The following is a 13,582-nucleotide window of genomic DNA, read 5'->3' as shown; positions in this document are numbered from 1 at the left end:
CATTTTGTTACTTGAAGAGCAAAAGCAGATGTTTTATCAAAAAGGTCTACCTTAGGAGCCAAATTCCAGGCTCCTTTAATGTTGGAAGGTTTCTGGTTTTCAGAGTGATCGGGCTGTAGAAAGCCACACACCTTTCTCCTTTCTCATCCCCCAGCTTTGGTCCTGCTTGATTTCTTTGCCTTCAGAACTCCGAGAGGAATGGGTTTTTGTCACAGAAAAACCCTTCTTCTGTTTTATTTCCGTTTTCTGTTTTATTTCCCCTCATCTCTGAGGTCAGGACTCCTTACTTGAGAGCTCAAACAGCCAAGTAGTTTAAGTGACCACCCACATCTTGGGCTTTCTGCACTTGGGCTGGGTTTGAATTCCCTTGTGTATATGCCTAAGTGACACAAGTATCAAACATTCCTGGTTTCAGTCCCCACCTCACTTCTCTCAAGTGTGAACTTGATCACCCTGCCCCTCTCAGCTCCATTCCTTCCTGCTTAAAATCTTTACATTGCAATAAGGTGCCCATGGTGCCTGGCACGCAATTGGTGCTTAATATAGAAAACCTGTGTTGCTGGGTTTATAGTGAAACTACAACTCTTTTTCTTCTGATTATTAGATGTCTTTATGAAGACTGCACTTTAAAACATTAAAAACAATCTGATCAATGCCACCACCACCACCATCATTATCATATAAAAGCTTATCTTTTCTCTAGTGCTTCTGGTTGACAGGGGATACCTGACCTCACAATAGGTCCAGGAGATAGGACTGTTCTTCTAGTTTTCTGCATTAGGAAATTAAGTAATGGGCCCAAGGTCTCCTGCCAGTCCTGGGCCAAGGCAGGATTAGGGTTTAGAGGTGCCCACGGGCACCCTGGTTGTCTGGGTCATCGGGAGCCAGTGCAAGCCTGGCTCTTTGCGAGCAGTCATCTGTCCCCCCGCCTCTTGCTTTGGGAGGCACCTTGTCTTATAAAGGGCAGCCTCCCGTCTCAGTGACCCAGGCCTACAGCCTCAGAACTTGGAAACAAGAGGACCCAAAAGCGGCTGCATGGCTCACCAGTGGCGACAGTGGTTTGTCCCTGTCGCCTCCCTGTGCCCAGATGTTGAGTGGCGGGAGTAAGGGGTGGCTGCCCCTTTACGGACCCCGTGCTGGCTCCTGCCTCGCCAGGGTCATCTCAGAATCTCCCAGCAGCCCCGTGCGGTAGAGACTCCCGTCCCCATTTCACGCAGGAGGGAATGGAAACTCGTGGGGGTCAGGGGCCTTGCCCAGCGTGGTGGAGCTGAGAGTCCAACGCGGACCTGTATGTCTGACTCAGGAGCCGTTTGCCTCGGGCAGGCCCACCAGCTACAAGTCAGGGAAAGTGGCCCAGAGGCCACCTCCCCTGTGGCTGCCCCTCCCCCTCCTGGCCTCTTGTTGGTGGGCAAGTCAGCCCCAATCTAGGACTCAAGCGGAGGGTACCTCCAGAGCAGGCTAACCCCAGGGTGAAGGCTGCTTTCTGCACAAACTTGTCTGGCTTCCAAGGCCTGGGATTCTGCTTTGTTTCTGCTCTCTGGAAATGCCTGCTCACACTGGAGTCTGCCAAGACTCCTCGATGGGCCAGGAATCCCTGTGCTGATGGGGGCCACCTCTGTCCCCAGAAAGCTGGCTGGGGAAGTCTGAGGGGCTCTCGGGGCACTGACATCACTGCACACTTGCCAGGTGGCAGATCCTCTGCCCTGTCAGTGGCACAGCCCCTGTTGTAAGGCCAAGGGCCAAGGCTCCTGGGTGAAGGGCTGCCGGGTCTGGCCATCCCTGAACCCCACCAGCATCTCACCTTCTGTCTCCCTCACCCCCACATCCAGTAGGTAGGTCCTTGAAACACTCATGATTTGGATTTCCAAATTCCGTGCTGGTTTAGTTGGAAGAGGCCTGGTTCTTGCCCTCCGTAGATGTGAGCAGGGGGCAGGTCACTTGGCCTCCTTGGGTCTCAGTGCCTCATCTGCGAAGCGGGGCTGCCTGCTGAGCAGGTGTGCCATGAAGGTCACATGACACTAGAGGAAAGGTCTTGGCAAGTGACAGGTGCTCAGTGAGGTGAAGTGGCCCAAACCTGAACCTGTGGATAATTGAAAACAGGGTGCATCCTTGATTATTTTTTATCTTGGCTCTGAAAGCACCAGAACCGTGATACTCAGAGAGGGGGGCTTTATTTTGTTTGTTGTAAATCGAGAGTCACTGTGTGATTTCTCCATATGGAGCATCTCACCAAAATGACTTCAGTTTCCATCTTCTCTGCTCTCCGAACTGTTGGTCCAGGCCATCCGGGTGTTCTTCATGCTCCGTTCCCTGTCACTGCAACTGCGAGGGCAGCCCGAGACCCAGCTGCCGCTGACGCGGGAGGAAGACCTGATCAAAACGGATGACGTCCTTGATCTGAGTGAGTTGGTCACCCCAAGTCACGGCGGGGGTGGGGGTGGGGCACCACCAGGCTGGCTCACGCGTCGCTCGGAGGGTCATGTGCGACCTGCATGTTGTACTGGGATTGATTCGTGACCATGAGCTAACAGAGTGTGCTTGTCACACGAAACTTTCGAAGAAAGGGCCCTAGATTCTGGGCACCTTGAAGTCAGTCTGTGGGCCCTGCTTTCTGGAGACCAGTGGGCGCTGTGCGGGGGTTTTGCTGAAAGATCTGTGCACAGTGATTGGGGTCTCAAGCGGGGGTGGGCACAGCTCCAGGGTCCCTACCCTCCGTATAGTCATAGCAGCACCAATCTGATTGGTTTTGTGTATTAAAGGTTGTCTGTATGATTTTAATGAGGATTCTAAAGGATTCTGCTGCTAAAACAAAGAAAACTTTCAAAAATGCAAATCACCAGCATTTAGGTAAAGATGATGGCTTTGGAAGCCAGAGAACCATGTGCTTAGCCTGCAAGCCTGGGCTTCTTATTTAACCACGCAGTGCCTCAGTGCTCTACCTTGCAGTGTGAGGCTGAGATTTAAAGGAGACAGTGGGTATAAAGCCTGATCATGTTCCCGTAACCCTTCTCATATTCATATAACTCTCTTTTTCCTCTGTTTGCTGTGGGGCACGTGCACACTGACGGGCAAGATAGTTTTTTGTTTCTTAAAGACATTATGATATTTTAGGACTCTTTGGTTATAAGAGATAGAAAACCCAACTTAGACTAGCCTAAGGAAAAAGAAAGGGGAATTCGCTGATAACCACTGTCAAACCAGAAGTAGTTCTGCCTTCAGGCATGGCTAGATCTAGGGACTCAAGCAGTGTCATCAGGAAGCTGCCACCCTCCATCTCTCAGCTCTGCTTTCCTTTGTTCTGGCTTCATCCTCCAGGGGGCTCTCACCAAGTAGTGACAAGATGGCCAAGATCTGCTGAACTGGCTAAGCAGCGCTGACAAAAGCAGAGCTTCTCTTTCCCTATAACTTTTTAGAAGTTGGCTAGGCCAAGGTCACATGCTTAGCTGTGGTGCTGGGAGGTGGGACCTGTTCCTTTTGAACCCCATCACCTGGGGATGAGGAAGGAGGGGGCCCTCAAAGGAAAATCACAAAGAAGAGATGGGAGCTGGAGAGGCAGGAGCAGCAGATGGCCACTCTGTAGTGTACAGTGATGAGAGGGCCCTTGTTTTAAATCAGCGTTATTGAAATATAGTTTACATCCAATAAAATTCACCAAGTTTTAGTGTACAACTGAATGAGTTTTAACAAAACTCATTCAGTTGTGTGACCAGCGATTATGATATAGACCATCAAGGGCTGACTTTTGAGCCAGGTACCCCTGCCCTGCTCTGTATTCCCTCGAGCAAATGATTGAAACCACCACAGATTCTGTTTCCTCACCTGTAAAATCAGGATGATCTTCCTTACATTACGGGGCTGTTTTGAGACTTGAGTGAACTGTAATATGAAATAGAATATGCCCAAGCATAGTGCCTCGCATATGCTCAGGAGACCGGAGTATTACCCAATAATCAAATGCGGTGGTGCCTGTGAAGAGCAGGGCACGCTGCCTGACACACGGAAGGTTCTCGGTAAATGATTATTATGGGTTTTACCTGATTGTCCGACTCCTTTTTCTTGCCTCCTCTTGGTTTCTGCTCTTTTTTCCTTCTCTCTCAGAAGAACAAGGAAGCTACGTCCCCTCTGTGCTCTATGCCCATCTTCTTTGGCCCTTTTTCCCCTTGAGAAATGGTCACAGGGGTTTCTGTAAAGGTTTAAGTTGATGGAATTGGCTGGAGAGACCCATAAACCCATCTTTCTCTGATTGGATTCAAGGAAAGAGAGAGAAACAGTGTGCTTTAAAGGGGGCCACTCCATCAAGGCAGCAAGAATGTTTGCATCCCTGAAATGGAATTAAATTTTATGCTGGGAATTCATATTCCCTCCCTCCTCCCGCTAGGAATGGCCTGCTGAAACAAAGGTTAAAAGTATTTCACTTATCAATTTTAATTGATTAGATTGCTAGTTGAGATCACTTAACTGAGCCTTTTTGGGTAGTTGGCCATTAAGAAAGTAATGGCTGGCGCTTCCCTGGTGGCGCAGTGGTTGAGAGTCCGCCTGCTGATGCAGGGGACGCGGGTTCGTGCCCCGGTCTGGGAAGATCCCACATGCCGCGGAGCAGCTGGGCCCGTGAGCCATGACCGCTGAGCCTGCGCGTCTGGAGCCTGTGCTCCACAACAGGAGAGGCCACAACAGTGAGAGGCCCGCGTACCGCAAAAACAAACAAACAAACAAAAAGGAAAGTAATGGCTGTCTGTCTTTACCCAACCTGATTGCAAATTATGTCTTTGCTAAAGAGGGTGCTGTCCAGAAAATACTATGAATTATGGATTTTATGAGCATATGGTACTAGAGTAAGATACGCATGTGTTGACTTTTCTTTTTGGTGTTTATTCTTAAATGCTGGAGCTTCTCACCTTCCATTGGGGAAAAATTAACATGCTTTGCACTTCACAAAAATGCCTTCCTGTGTATACTAAAGGTAGGAAACCTCCTAATGTAGGCGAAGGCATTCATAGGTGCTGAATGTTGGAGGCTGGGCTTGCTTCTTATGAGGCCGTGTTTTGTCTCCCTGAAGCTTGAGGAAGCTGACTCAGGGAGAAGTGTTTGGGGGTTGGTCAACTTTTATCTAAGGTGATAGGGTCTGCTTAAAGGAATGCCAGCTCTGCAGCAGGAAGAGACTTTAACTGTATTTGCTAAACTTGTCACACTTTGATAAGAAACCACAGCATAAGAGCACTCAGGAGCCATCCCACATGTCCAGCAGCCAGCTGGGGGGCCAGGTATGGCAGGTGAGCTCTGTCAAGGCGGCTTCCAAAGAAGAGCATCAAAGAGGCCATCACCCCTTCGGAAAAAATGTGAACCGTGCTGAAAGCCTGTTTCGTTTTCACTGGAAAGAAGTGTGGTGTGGGGAGGAGGTCAGGACTGGCAGCCATAAAGGAAGGAGGGGAAGGTGAGGGAGGGAGGGAGGGAAGGGGGAGGGGAAGGGAAGACTAGAGTAGACTTGACTAGGTAAAGTCGATTCGATTTTAGAGGGAACATAGAGTCTCTGTACACGCGGGCTTCAGCTTCAGAAGTTTGTGCCTTGTGCTAAGCCTCATTTCCTTGGCTCCACCGTTTCTCTTTTAACCACCCCTGCTCCCCGCCGCCCCCAGTGTGTTAAAGCAAAGGGAAGACATCATGTTACTGCATCTATAAATACTTCTCTCTAACAGTTAAGGAGTTTGGGTTTCTCTCCTTGATTGAATTGGTTGCCGCCGTTGCAGATGGTGAGCTTCCCCAGCCCCGACGCTGCTCTGTGTAGAGCCCGGAGATGGGGCGCGCTCTCCTGTGTTCCAACCACCTGGCCCCATTGACGTTTGGTTTTGCAGCCCCTGCTGTAGTTGGAAGCAAGCAGCTTTGTGACCTTGCTCAGGGTCTTAATGCTCGTGAGGCTCAGTGGCCTTGCCTTTAAAATGGTTCTAAAAGACCTTGCGAGGAGGGCTGTTGAAGATCAAAAGAGATCACGTTCATGAAGCGCACGGCGCCCAGCTTGGCGCGTAGCAGGTGCTCGGTGAATGAGAGCTGGCGTCCCCTCAGCAGCTGCTGAATCAACGAGATAGAACTCATGCTGCAGGATGCTGAGGGGTTGGCATTTTCTGCTTTGAGGAGCGCATCCTGAAATATTTAGATCAGTTCATCACTTGTATGATGACGCCGTTTTGGGGGGTAAGAAAGACGGCTCTGGCTGCGTGGCCCAGATGAAGGGCGCTGTACTGCATCCAGGCATCCAGGAGGGCGGGGCACTCCTGCACAGTCACCGCCGGGCCTACTGACCGACAGCCCAGTAGTGTTCTGAGGACAAGCAGAGGAGAAGCCAGGTTCCTGCCCGTCTGCCTGCGTCCAGATAACATGGGCAGTGACAGTATGGGAAAGTCCCCCCTAACCCAAACACCCAAAAGAGATGCCAGGCAGCCACCAGGCATCCTCAGGAAGCATCCATGTGGGCACTTGACATTCACATAGTTGTAACCATGCCATTTGCGGCACGCACCTAACCTTGTATTCTGGTTCTTTAAATCCATTCAGCGAAACCCATCCATTAATTCAGCTTACTGAGCACCTGCTGCATGCCAGGCACAGTGCTGGGATCTAGGATGTCATAGTGAACTGAAGTCAGACTTGCTCTGTGGTGCTTACAGTTGGGGGCAAGGGGAAGGGACCATAAACAGGTGAGGAAGTAAATACTAAAGGCACAATCACAGGTTGATTGAGGTGGCTCTGTGGAGGTGATGAACAGGGTCCAGGGCTAGAGAATAACTAGGAGAAGAGGGCTCACAGGCTGGCGAGGGAAGCCTCTCTGGAGAGGCACAGGCAAGGAGGGACCAGCAGATTGCATGAGAAAATGCAGAGATGAGGCCTGGGAGTTCGAGAAGATGTCAGAGTGGGAGGCGAAGGCGAGCGTGAGCTTGCTACAGCCTCCCAGAATCCTGGAGGAGGCCCATGCGGCTGGCAGGAGAGGAGCAGGGGAGAGAGCGGCTGCGATGCGCAGGATCTCAACTCCAGTGCAGTGGGAAGCCATCAAAGGGTGTCCACGGGGACAGCCATCCTGAATGTTCACTTCTAGAACCGGAACTGCTGGGTCAGACGGTGCCAGCAGAGGCCTGTGAGCCATGTCGAGGGTCTGGAGAGGCCATGTAACCTAGTGGTTATGAGTGTGGGCTCGGGAGCTACGCTGTGCCGGGAGAAATCCCAGCTCGGCCCCTTGCCACCTGCCACCATATGACCTTCAACGAGTAACTTAATCTCTTGGCACTTCAGTTTCGTCGCATGTAAATCAGAGCTGTTGGGAGGAGTCAGTGAGTCAGGGTATGTGGTGCGCCTGGCACAGTCATAGGGAGGCCAGTTAAGAGGTTGTGATAGGGCCAGTGGCAGTGGGGAATGAGGCGTGGGGACGCAGCCTTCCCCCCCTGCCACGTGGGAGCAGGCCGCTCCATCCTGGGGGCAAACACCTGGGGCTCTTCCTTGTCTCCCCTCCTTCTCTCAAACTCAACTTCCTGTTGGTCAGCACACCTAGGTCGCGCTTCCCTCCAGATATATCCGGGATCTGACCGTCTCTCCCAGCTCGACCCCTCAGTGCCTGGCTTGCCATCATCTCTCACCTGCACTGTTGGCAGCAGCCTCTTAACCGGTCACTGGCTTCTGCCTGGTCCCCTACAGTTTATTCTTGACACTGTGTGCAGTGTCATCCTCTTAACACGTTAAGTCAGATCACGTCCTTCCTTTGCTCAAAGTGGCCTCCATCCCACTCTGACGAAGAGGAGAGATGTTTACAGGGGCCTATGAGGCTGGGCATCACCCGATACCACCTGGCTCTCTCTGCGTCTTTGCTGTTCTTCAGACACACCAGGCGTGTTCCCACCATGGGCCTCTGCTCTGGCTGTGTCCACCCCCCACCCCCCCGCCGCCTGCAGACCGCTCGTGCCCCAGAACAAGCACAGCTATGGGCACGTACAAGGCCCACGACGCCCACATGTGGCAATCGTACTCCAAATTCTCCATCTACATTTGAATTCTGGACCAAGCCCCACTCTCTTTATTATCCTCTTGTTAATGAATGTGAATGTGAATGTTATATATTCCCTGTTTCCCCAGTTTCCAGCACTCTGTGTGCTTCGTCCTAACGCCCTTGCAGGCGAGAGCTTTTAGACAAAGTGGACATCTCTGGCTGTACTCATCTGAATGCCTAAAGAGTCGTTTCCAGCAGGAGTATTGTGAAGCTCCCTAAGCAAGTTATGTGGTTGGATTGTAAGTCCGTGAAAATGTGAGCTCGTTGATTTGCTTCTCTTGCAAGGCCAAGGCTAGTTTTGTGGTCCTGTCAGTTCTGCAAAATCCTCTACGTTGCCTTATTTTGCTGATGGCCCAGTCACTGTCATGTGCCTCATCTTGGCAAAAATGAGAAAAGAGCATAAATAGTAAAGACTCTGAAGACAAACCCAGAATGCGGGACATTTAGACAACTTTTCACAAATGGGAGTGTCAGGGAAGAGCAAACGGAATGGAGAGGGCCAGGGTACTGTTCTAGATTACTGAAATGGAAGAGACATGACAACTGTCGCCTGAGATTGGATCTTGGATTGAGGAATAAAAACAAAGTGGCTTTAGAGGGCTTTTTTTGGTGAAATTGGAAAAATTTGCACATAGATTGCGATTGGATAACGTAATCGAGATCAGTATTACCTTTCTTGGGGATGTTGATGGCATTGTGGTTCTGTGGGAGAATGTCCTCGTTCTTAGGAAATACAGGCTGAAGAGTTTGGGAGTAAAGTGCCATGCTGCTTACAACTTTGGAATGATTCACAAGGTAAAAATGTGTGAGTGTGTGGGTATAGTGAGGGAGGAGGCAAATGCCACTAAATATTAACCATTGATGAATCTAGGTTAAGAGCATATGTGTTTATTGTACTGTTCTTTAAATTTTTTTGAAAGTTTGAAATTTTTCAAAATAAAAGCTTAATGAAGTGGAAAGAGAAATCAAGTCCTTGAAAAGTCCGACATTTAATTAACAAGGAGTGTAACGTTTAGGATTCGGGGCTCTGGATTCAGAAAAACCTGGGTTTGAATCCCAGCTGTGTGGCCTTGAGCAAACTAGTTAATCTCCCTGAGCCTTTTCCTCATCTGTGAAAGTGGGGAGATGATACTGCCTGCTTCAGAACCGTGCTGTTGATAAAGGGTGAGTCCATCAGAAACTGCTCAGCACCGTCCTCAGTGTGCGAAGGCTTTCCTAGTGGAAACAGTCAGTAGCATTCTTCGTTTGGACGGCGCACTGGGCACGGAATGAGTCTTCTGAACTAGCAGGTGCTCTTCAGGAGTTCTGAGAAAGCAAAGCCTCGTGACTGTTTCCGTCCAGGGGATACACTGAGAAGTGGAGGAGGTCACACAAGCTTGTGAATTAGATAAATTTCTTGGAGAGATGACTTTCAGGAAAGTGGGTGCCCGCTAACTGGAGAAGAACTGAAACCTGTAGGGGGAGGCTTGATTCAGACCCAGATGGCTCCTCAGGGACAGCTTAGTTCAAGCATTCAGGCCTGGGGCTCCGGAGAACTGGTTTGTTTTGTGCTGACGCTGAAGAGGACTAATGTTGTTAGCCTGAAACCCAAGAGGCAAGTCTGGATGTGGCATTTGAAGTCCCATCTCAGGCAAGTGTGGTTTCGTGGCTCTTCGGCCTGCACTCCCCCACCGTGTTTTGTCTTTAAAGGGAATACGGTCCAAGCTGGGTCTCTTCACATCCCCACCTGCTGACTTGGAACCACTCCTGACCCTGCTCCAACCCCAGGGCCAGGGGGTCACCAGCCATCCCACCTCTGCAGCTCTGCCCCCTCCCCAGCCCAGACTCTCTGTGCCCAGTGTCTTCCATGTGGGATCCCAGCCCATGGCCTTGCTCCACATTGGTCCGTCTACCCTGCTGCTGTGTCTGAAAGGCAAATCTAGCCCACACTTGTAGATTTAACACATCACTTTCCTCACTTGTAGATTTCAGAGCCCCTGGCCTTCCACCTCTGCCTTATGTCTCCCTGTGTCTGAGCCCACCTGCCTGCGATGCTGCTTGCAGGTTCCTAGACACAGCCTTCCTGCCTTTCCCCTCTGCTGGGCCTTTGCCCAGGTGGCCCCTCTGCCAGGCTTGCCCTCCCAGCCCCGCTCCCAGCCTCCCTCCTCCTCAGTGCTGGGTTGGGTAGCCCTCCTCCTCCACCCTCCCCAGGCACACCTCAGACATGCACTTAGCACTTTGTTTTTTCTATCCCTAGTACCTGGCACAGGGCCTGGCACATAGTAGGCACTCAAAGAAGCCTTGTTGGATTGAACTGATTAAAGCTTTAGCACTCTCTTAAATTATGCATAAACACATAAGGCACTTTCATTAACATGAAAGTGGCATTTCTAAAGGTTGTCTTGAGTAATTTGAGGCAGCTGGATTGTGAATTGAAAGCATGATGTTTGTTCATCGTTACCATAACATTTGAATAGTCAGGTTCCCAATGCAGGCTATTCCCCCCCTGTTGAAATATACCAAGAATCTTAAACCCACCTTGGTATTTTCTAAAAATGTAGATTGTCCTGATTTCAACAGTTGAGCTATTCCAAATCATTTTACCTAAGGGATAACATGCTGCTCTTTTTTTCCCTATCCTTCTTTGAAACTAGAACCCTGAACTAGACTGATCAGAAAAAGTCACGTTTGAATTAAACCACCAATTCTCTAAGGAAACGGAAAACATGGAATTAACAGCGTTTCCCGCCCCCCCCCCCACCCACCCATGAATTAGGCTGCTTCTCTGTGTGCTTGATGAATAATGTTGCTGGCCCCTTTTCAGAAATGAAGTAGAAATATGGAGAAATGAAATTTGTATCTTATAAAGTGACTGGAAATGTGATTATAATACAGCTGTCAGTTTTGTTCAAGTGGAAAATTTTAAAGTAAATCCAGTTGCAGCATTATTTGGTTCTTTTAAAGCAGAGTGATGTAGCCATTTCCTACGTATTGATTATTTGATTGGTACCTGTCTGCTGGACCTTTTTTTTTTCCTCAGTAGCACTCATTGATGTGGTTTAATGTATATTCCTGTAATCTTTCCCTGTTTTATAAACTTACAATCATAACTGAGCTACATTAGAGAGACATGTTCTGCTGAAATCACAAGGTCACCTAATGGCTGTGCCCTCTGTTGTTGGTTATGTATTAAAGTAGTCCTAGACAGTTCTGAAGAAGACAAAAATTATTATTTTTTCCCTCTACAAAGCAGAATTTCTAGATTCCGTTCTGTGCATTGGGGAGATGAGGTGTATGAGTGTAGAGACTGGGTTCTGAGCTTTCTCCTTCTTTGCCTGTTAAAATGATCGTTTCTGCTGAAGGCACTCTACAATTGAAGTATTTTTTTTCCAAACCCCAGTCCTTCCCAGGCATTTGAAAATGGGGCCACGGTTTTGATTTCTCTGATCACAGGGGACCTGTGGCTTAGATTTGCTAAAGGAACATCTTCTGAGGCATGTCACACCCTTAGGAAGTGGTTGCGGCCGCATCTCAGGGCAGCTGGGAGAGTGGATGGGTGTCCAGGTAGTGGTGGGGTCCCAGCTTTAGCACTGTCACACTCTGTGTCAGACATGACCATGTTCCCCTAACCTCAGATCTCTCTCTGTACCTCACGGGAGAGATGCTGCCTGCCAGGCTGAGCACAGTGCTTGGCGACTTTATGGGGCCCGGCCAGCAGAGGCCAACAGAGTAGCCCCTTGTACTTGACCATCTTTCCCTGTCAGCAGACGGAAGTTTGGTCCTTGTAGTCACTCGGGCCAAAAGCCTTGGAGAATCCTACCTCCTCTCATCCCTTCAGCCAAGCTCTGCCAATTCTGCCAGTTCAGGCATCAGATAGATCCAGAATCTCACTCCTGCTTAGAGCTTCAGCGCCTCCACCCTGATCTGAACTCTGGAAGCCGCCCTGTGGCTGACGTGCATCTTCCTCCACTGCCCATTCTCCCCTCTCCTTCGTACAGTGGCCCCTCCAGAGTCCTGCCTGGGCTCTTCAGAGCCTTCGTGAAGAGGCCCCCGCCCTCCTCCCCCTTCTCTCCCTCCTGTGCTCCTCCAGTCACAGGCTCGCAGGTGAGTCCCGCCCTGGGCACTGAAGCCAGCCTCTGTGATCACTTCTTTACTCTGGCTGATGGCACAGCGGTGGCAGTGAGCTGCCACAGGAAACAGAAATTCATGGGGTAGTGGGGTTGAGGGTTAACATTGAGTTTCAAGACATCCCTCGCTCCAGCCCGCTCGGCGAGGCTGTCTGGGGCTCTGCCTACACAGGCCTCCCCACCCCGAAGCCGCCGGTTCCTGCTCACCTCCACCGCCCTGCCTTGCCACCAGGGACCGCACGGGATCCAGTGACTGCTCAGGCCTTGGAGCGGAGTGTTGGCCTCTGGCCCTGCTCTCTGACTAACCACAGAACCCCCAAAACAAAGCTCTGGGGAGACTGAAGCAGCGACAGGCAGCGTGACATTTACCAAAGGTCTGTGACAGACGCAGGCGCCTGCCCTGAGCCTGCCATCTCCCTCGGTCCAGGACACCGGTGCCACCGTCTCCAGCACCTGTCTTGCTGCCAACCCTGCTCTGATTTCAGCCAATCCTCAGCCTCCAGCCCACCCCCGTCCCCCATTAAAGACCAGGAATGGGGGGAAAGGGACCAGCACCTTCCTCCACCTCTTGCTGAGGAGGGAGACGTGTTGCATTCAGATGAGGCAGAAGCACTAGGAAGGTTGACACCTAGAGTCCTAAGTATGTTTTGAAGTCGAGGCATGGGAAGCAACTGGAATAACATAGACTAGACCATTGAATCTGCCTTAAGAGAATGTCCTGATTAAAGACTGAAGGAGTCCCATGAGGAGGACCGCCCTCTTCCCAGCACAGCAAGCCGTCTGCACTGATTTTTCCAATGAATGTCAAATGTAGTTTGCTCTGCTGAGCTTTCGAGAAATGTATGGAGTACTGATCTTGGGACATTGAAATGCTTAAATTGTCATTTCCACTTTGACCTGCCTGGAAATAGAAGCGAAAATTGGTTTGCCACGCTGCCCTGCCTGTGGCTGCATATCAGAGGAGCTGCCCTGGGGGTGGCTCACTTGCCCCTAACTCTGCAGGCCAGGGTGGGGACGGAGCGGGCAGTCTCTGGTCCAGGGCTCCCTGTATCAGAACCCGCCATGTGCCTCAGAATCACTTTAGGAGCTTCAAAAACTATCTGTGCCCAGACCCCATTCCAGAAGGTTCTGATTCACTTGTTCTGGGGATGGGCCCTGGCCTCTCTAGTTGTAAGTGCTCCCTAGAGGATTCCATCGTATAGCCAGTGTTGCAAAACTTTGGGTTAGACAGAATGAGGAAGTTTCTGGAACTTAACACTTGGTCTCTGCTTTGCTGATCTTCATGAATTCCAGTTCCCTCTCGGAGCTCTCCTTGCCCACCTCCTGATCAACCAGATGTCACCAGGGAGGCTGGCTTTGTGGCATGATGCAGCGGCCACATCTCTCTCTAGGTTCTGACGTCCACTTGTCAGGTGGAAAGCTTGTGCCGTGCAGGTTACCCTTACAGATC

General features: G+C 50.5%; 1 protein-coding gene across 2 annotated transcripts in view; it reads left to right on the top strand.

Moving 5' to 3' along the window:
* The window catches only part of CLEC16A (C-type lectin domain containing 16A), a gene marked incomplete at its 3' end in the record, with an annotated part of 207,021 nt that overhangs the window by 102,890 nt on the left and 90,549 nt on the right, over positions 1 to 13,582 (top strand). For both annotated transcript variants that reach the window (XM_082857533.1, XM_082857532.1), the window contains exon 18: positions 2,281 to 2,401. In XM_082857533.1, coding sequence (XP_082713659.1) covers positions 2,281 to 2,401 — 121 coding nt within the window. The remainder of the gene's footprint in view (positions 1 to 2,280; positions 2,402 to 13,582) is intronic.

This window comes from Leucopleurus acutus, assembly GCF_964270905.1.
Source record: "Leucopleurus acutus genome assembly, chromosome: 16".
Classification (NCBI taxonomy): domain Eukaryota; kingdom Metazoa; phylum Chordata; class Mammalia; order Artiodactyla; family Delphinidae; genus Leucopleurus; species Leucopleurus acutus.
Note: the sequence above shows the minus strand (reverse complement) of the source record. Positions and strands in the feature narration are given on the sequence as shown.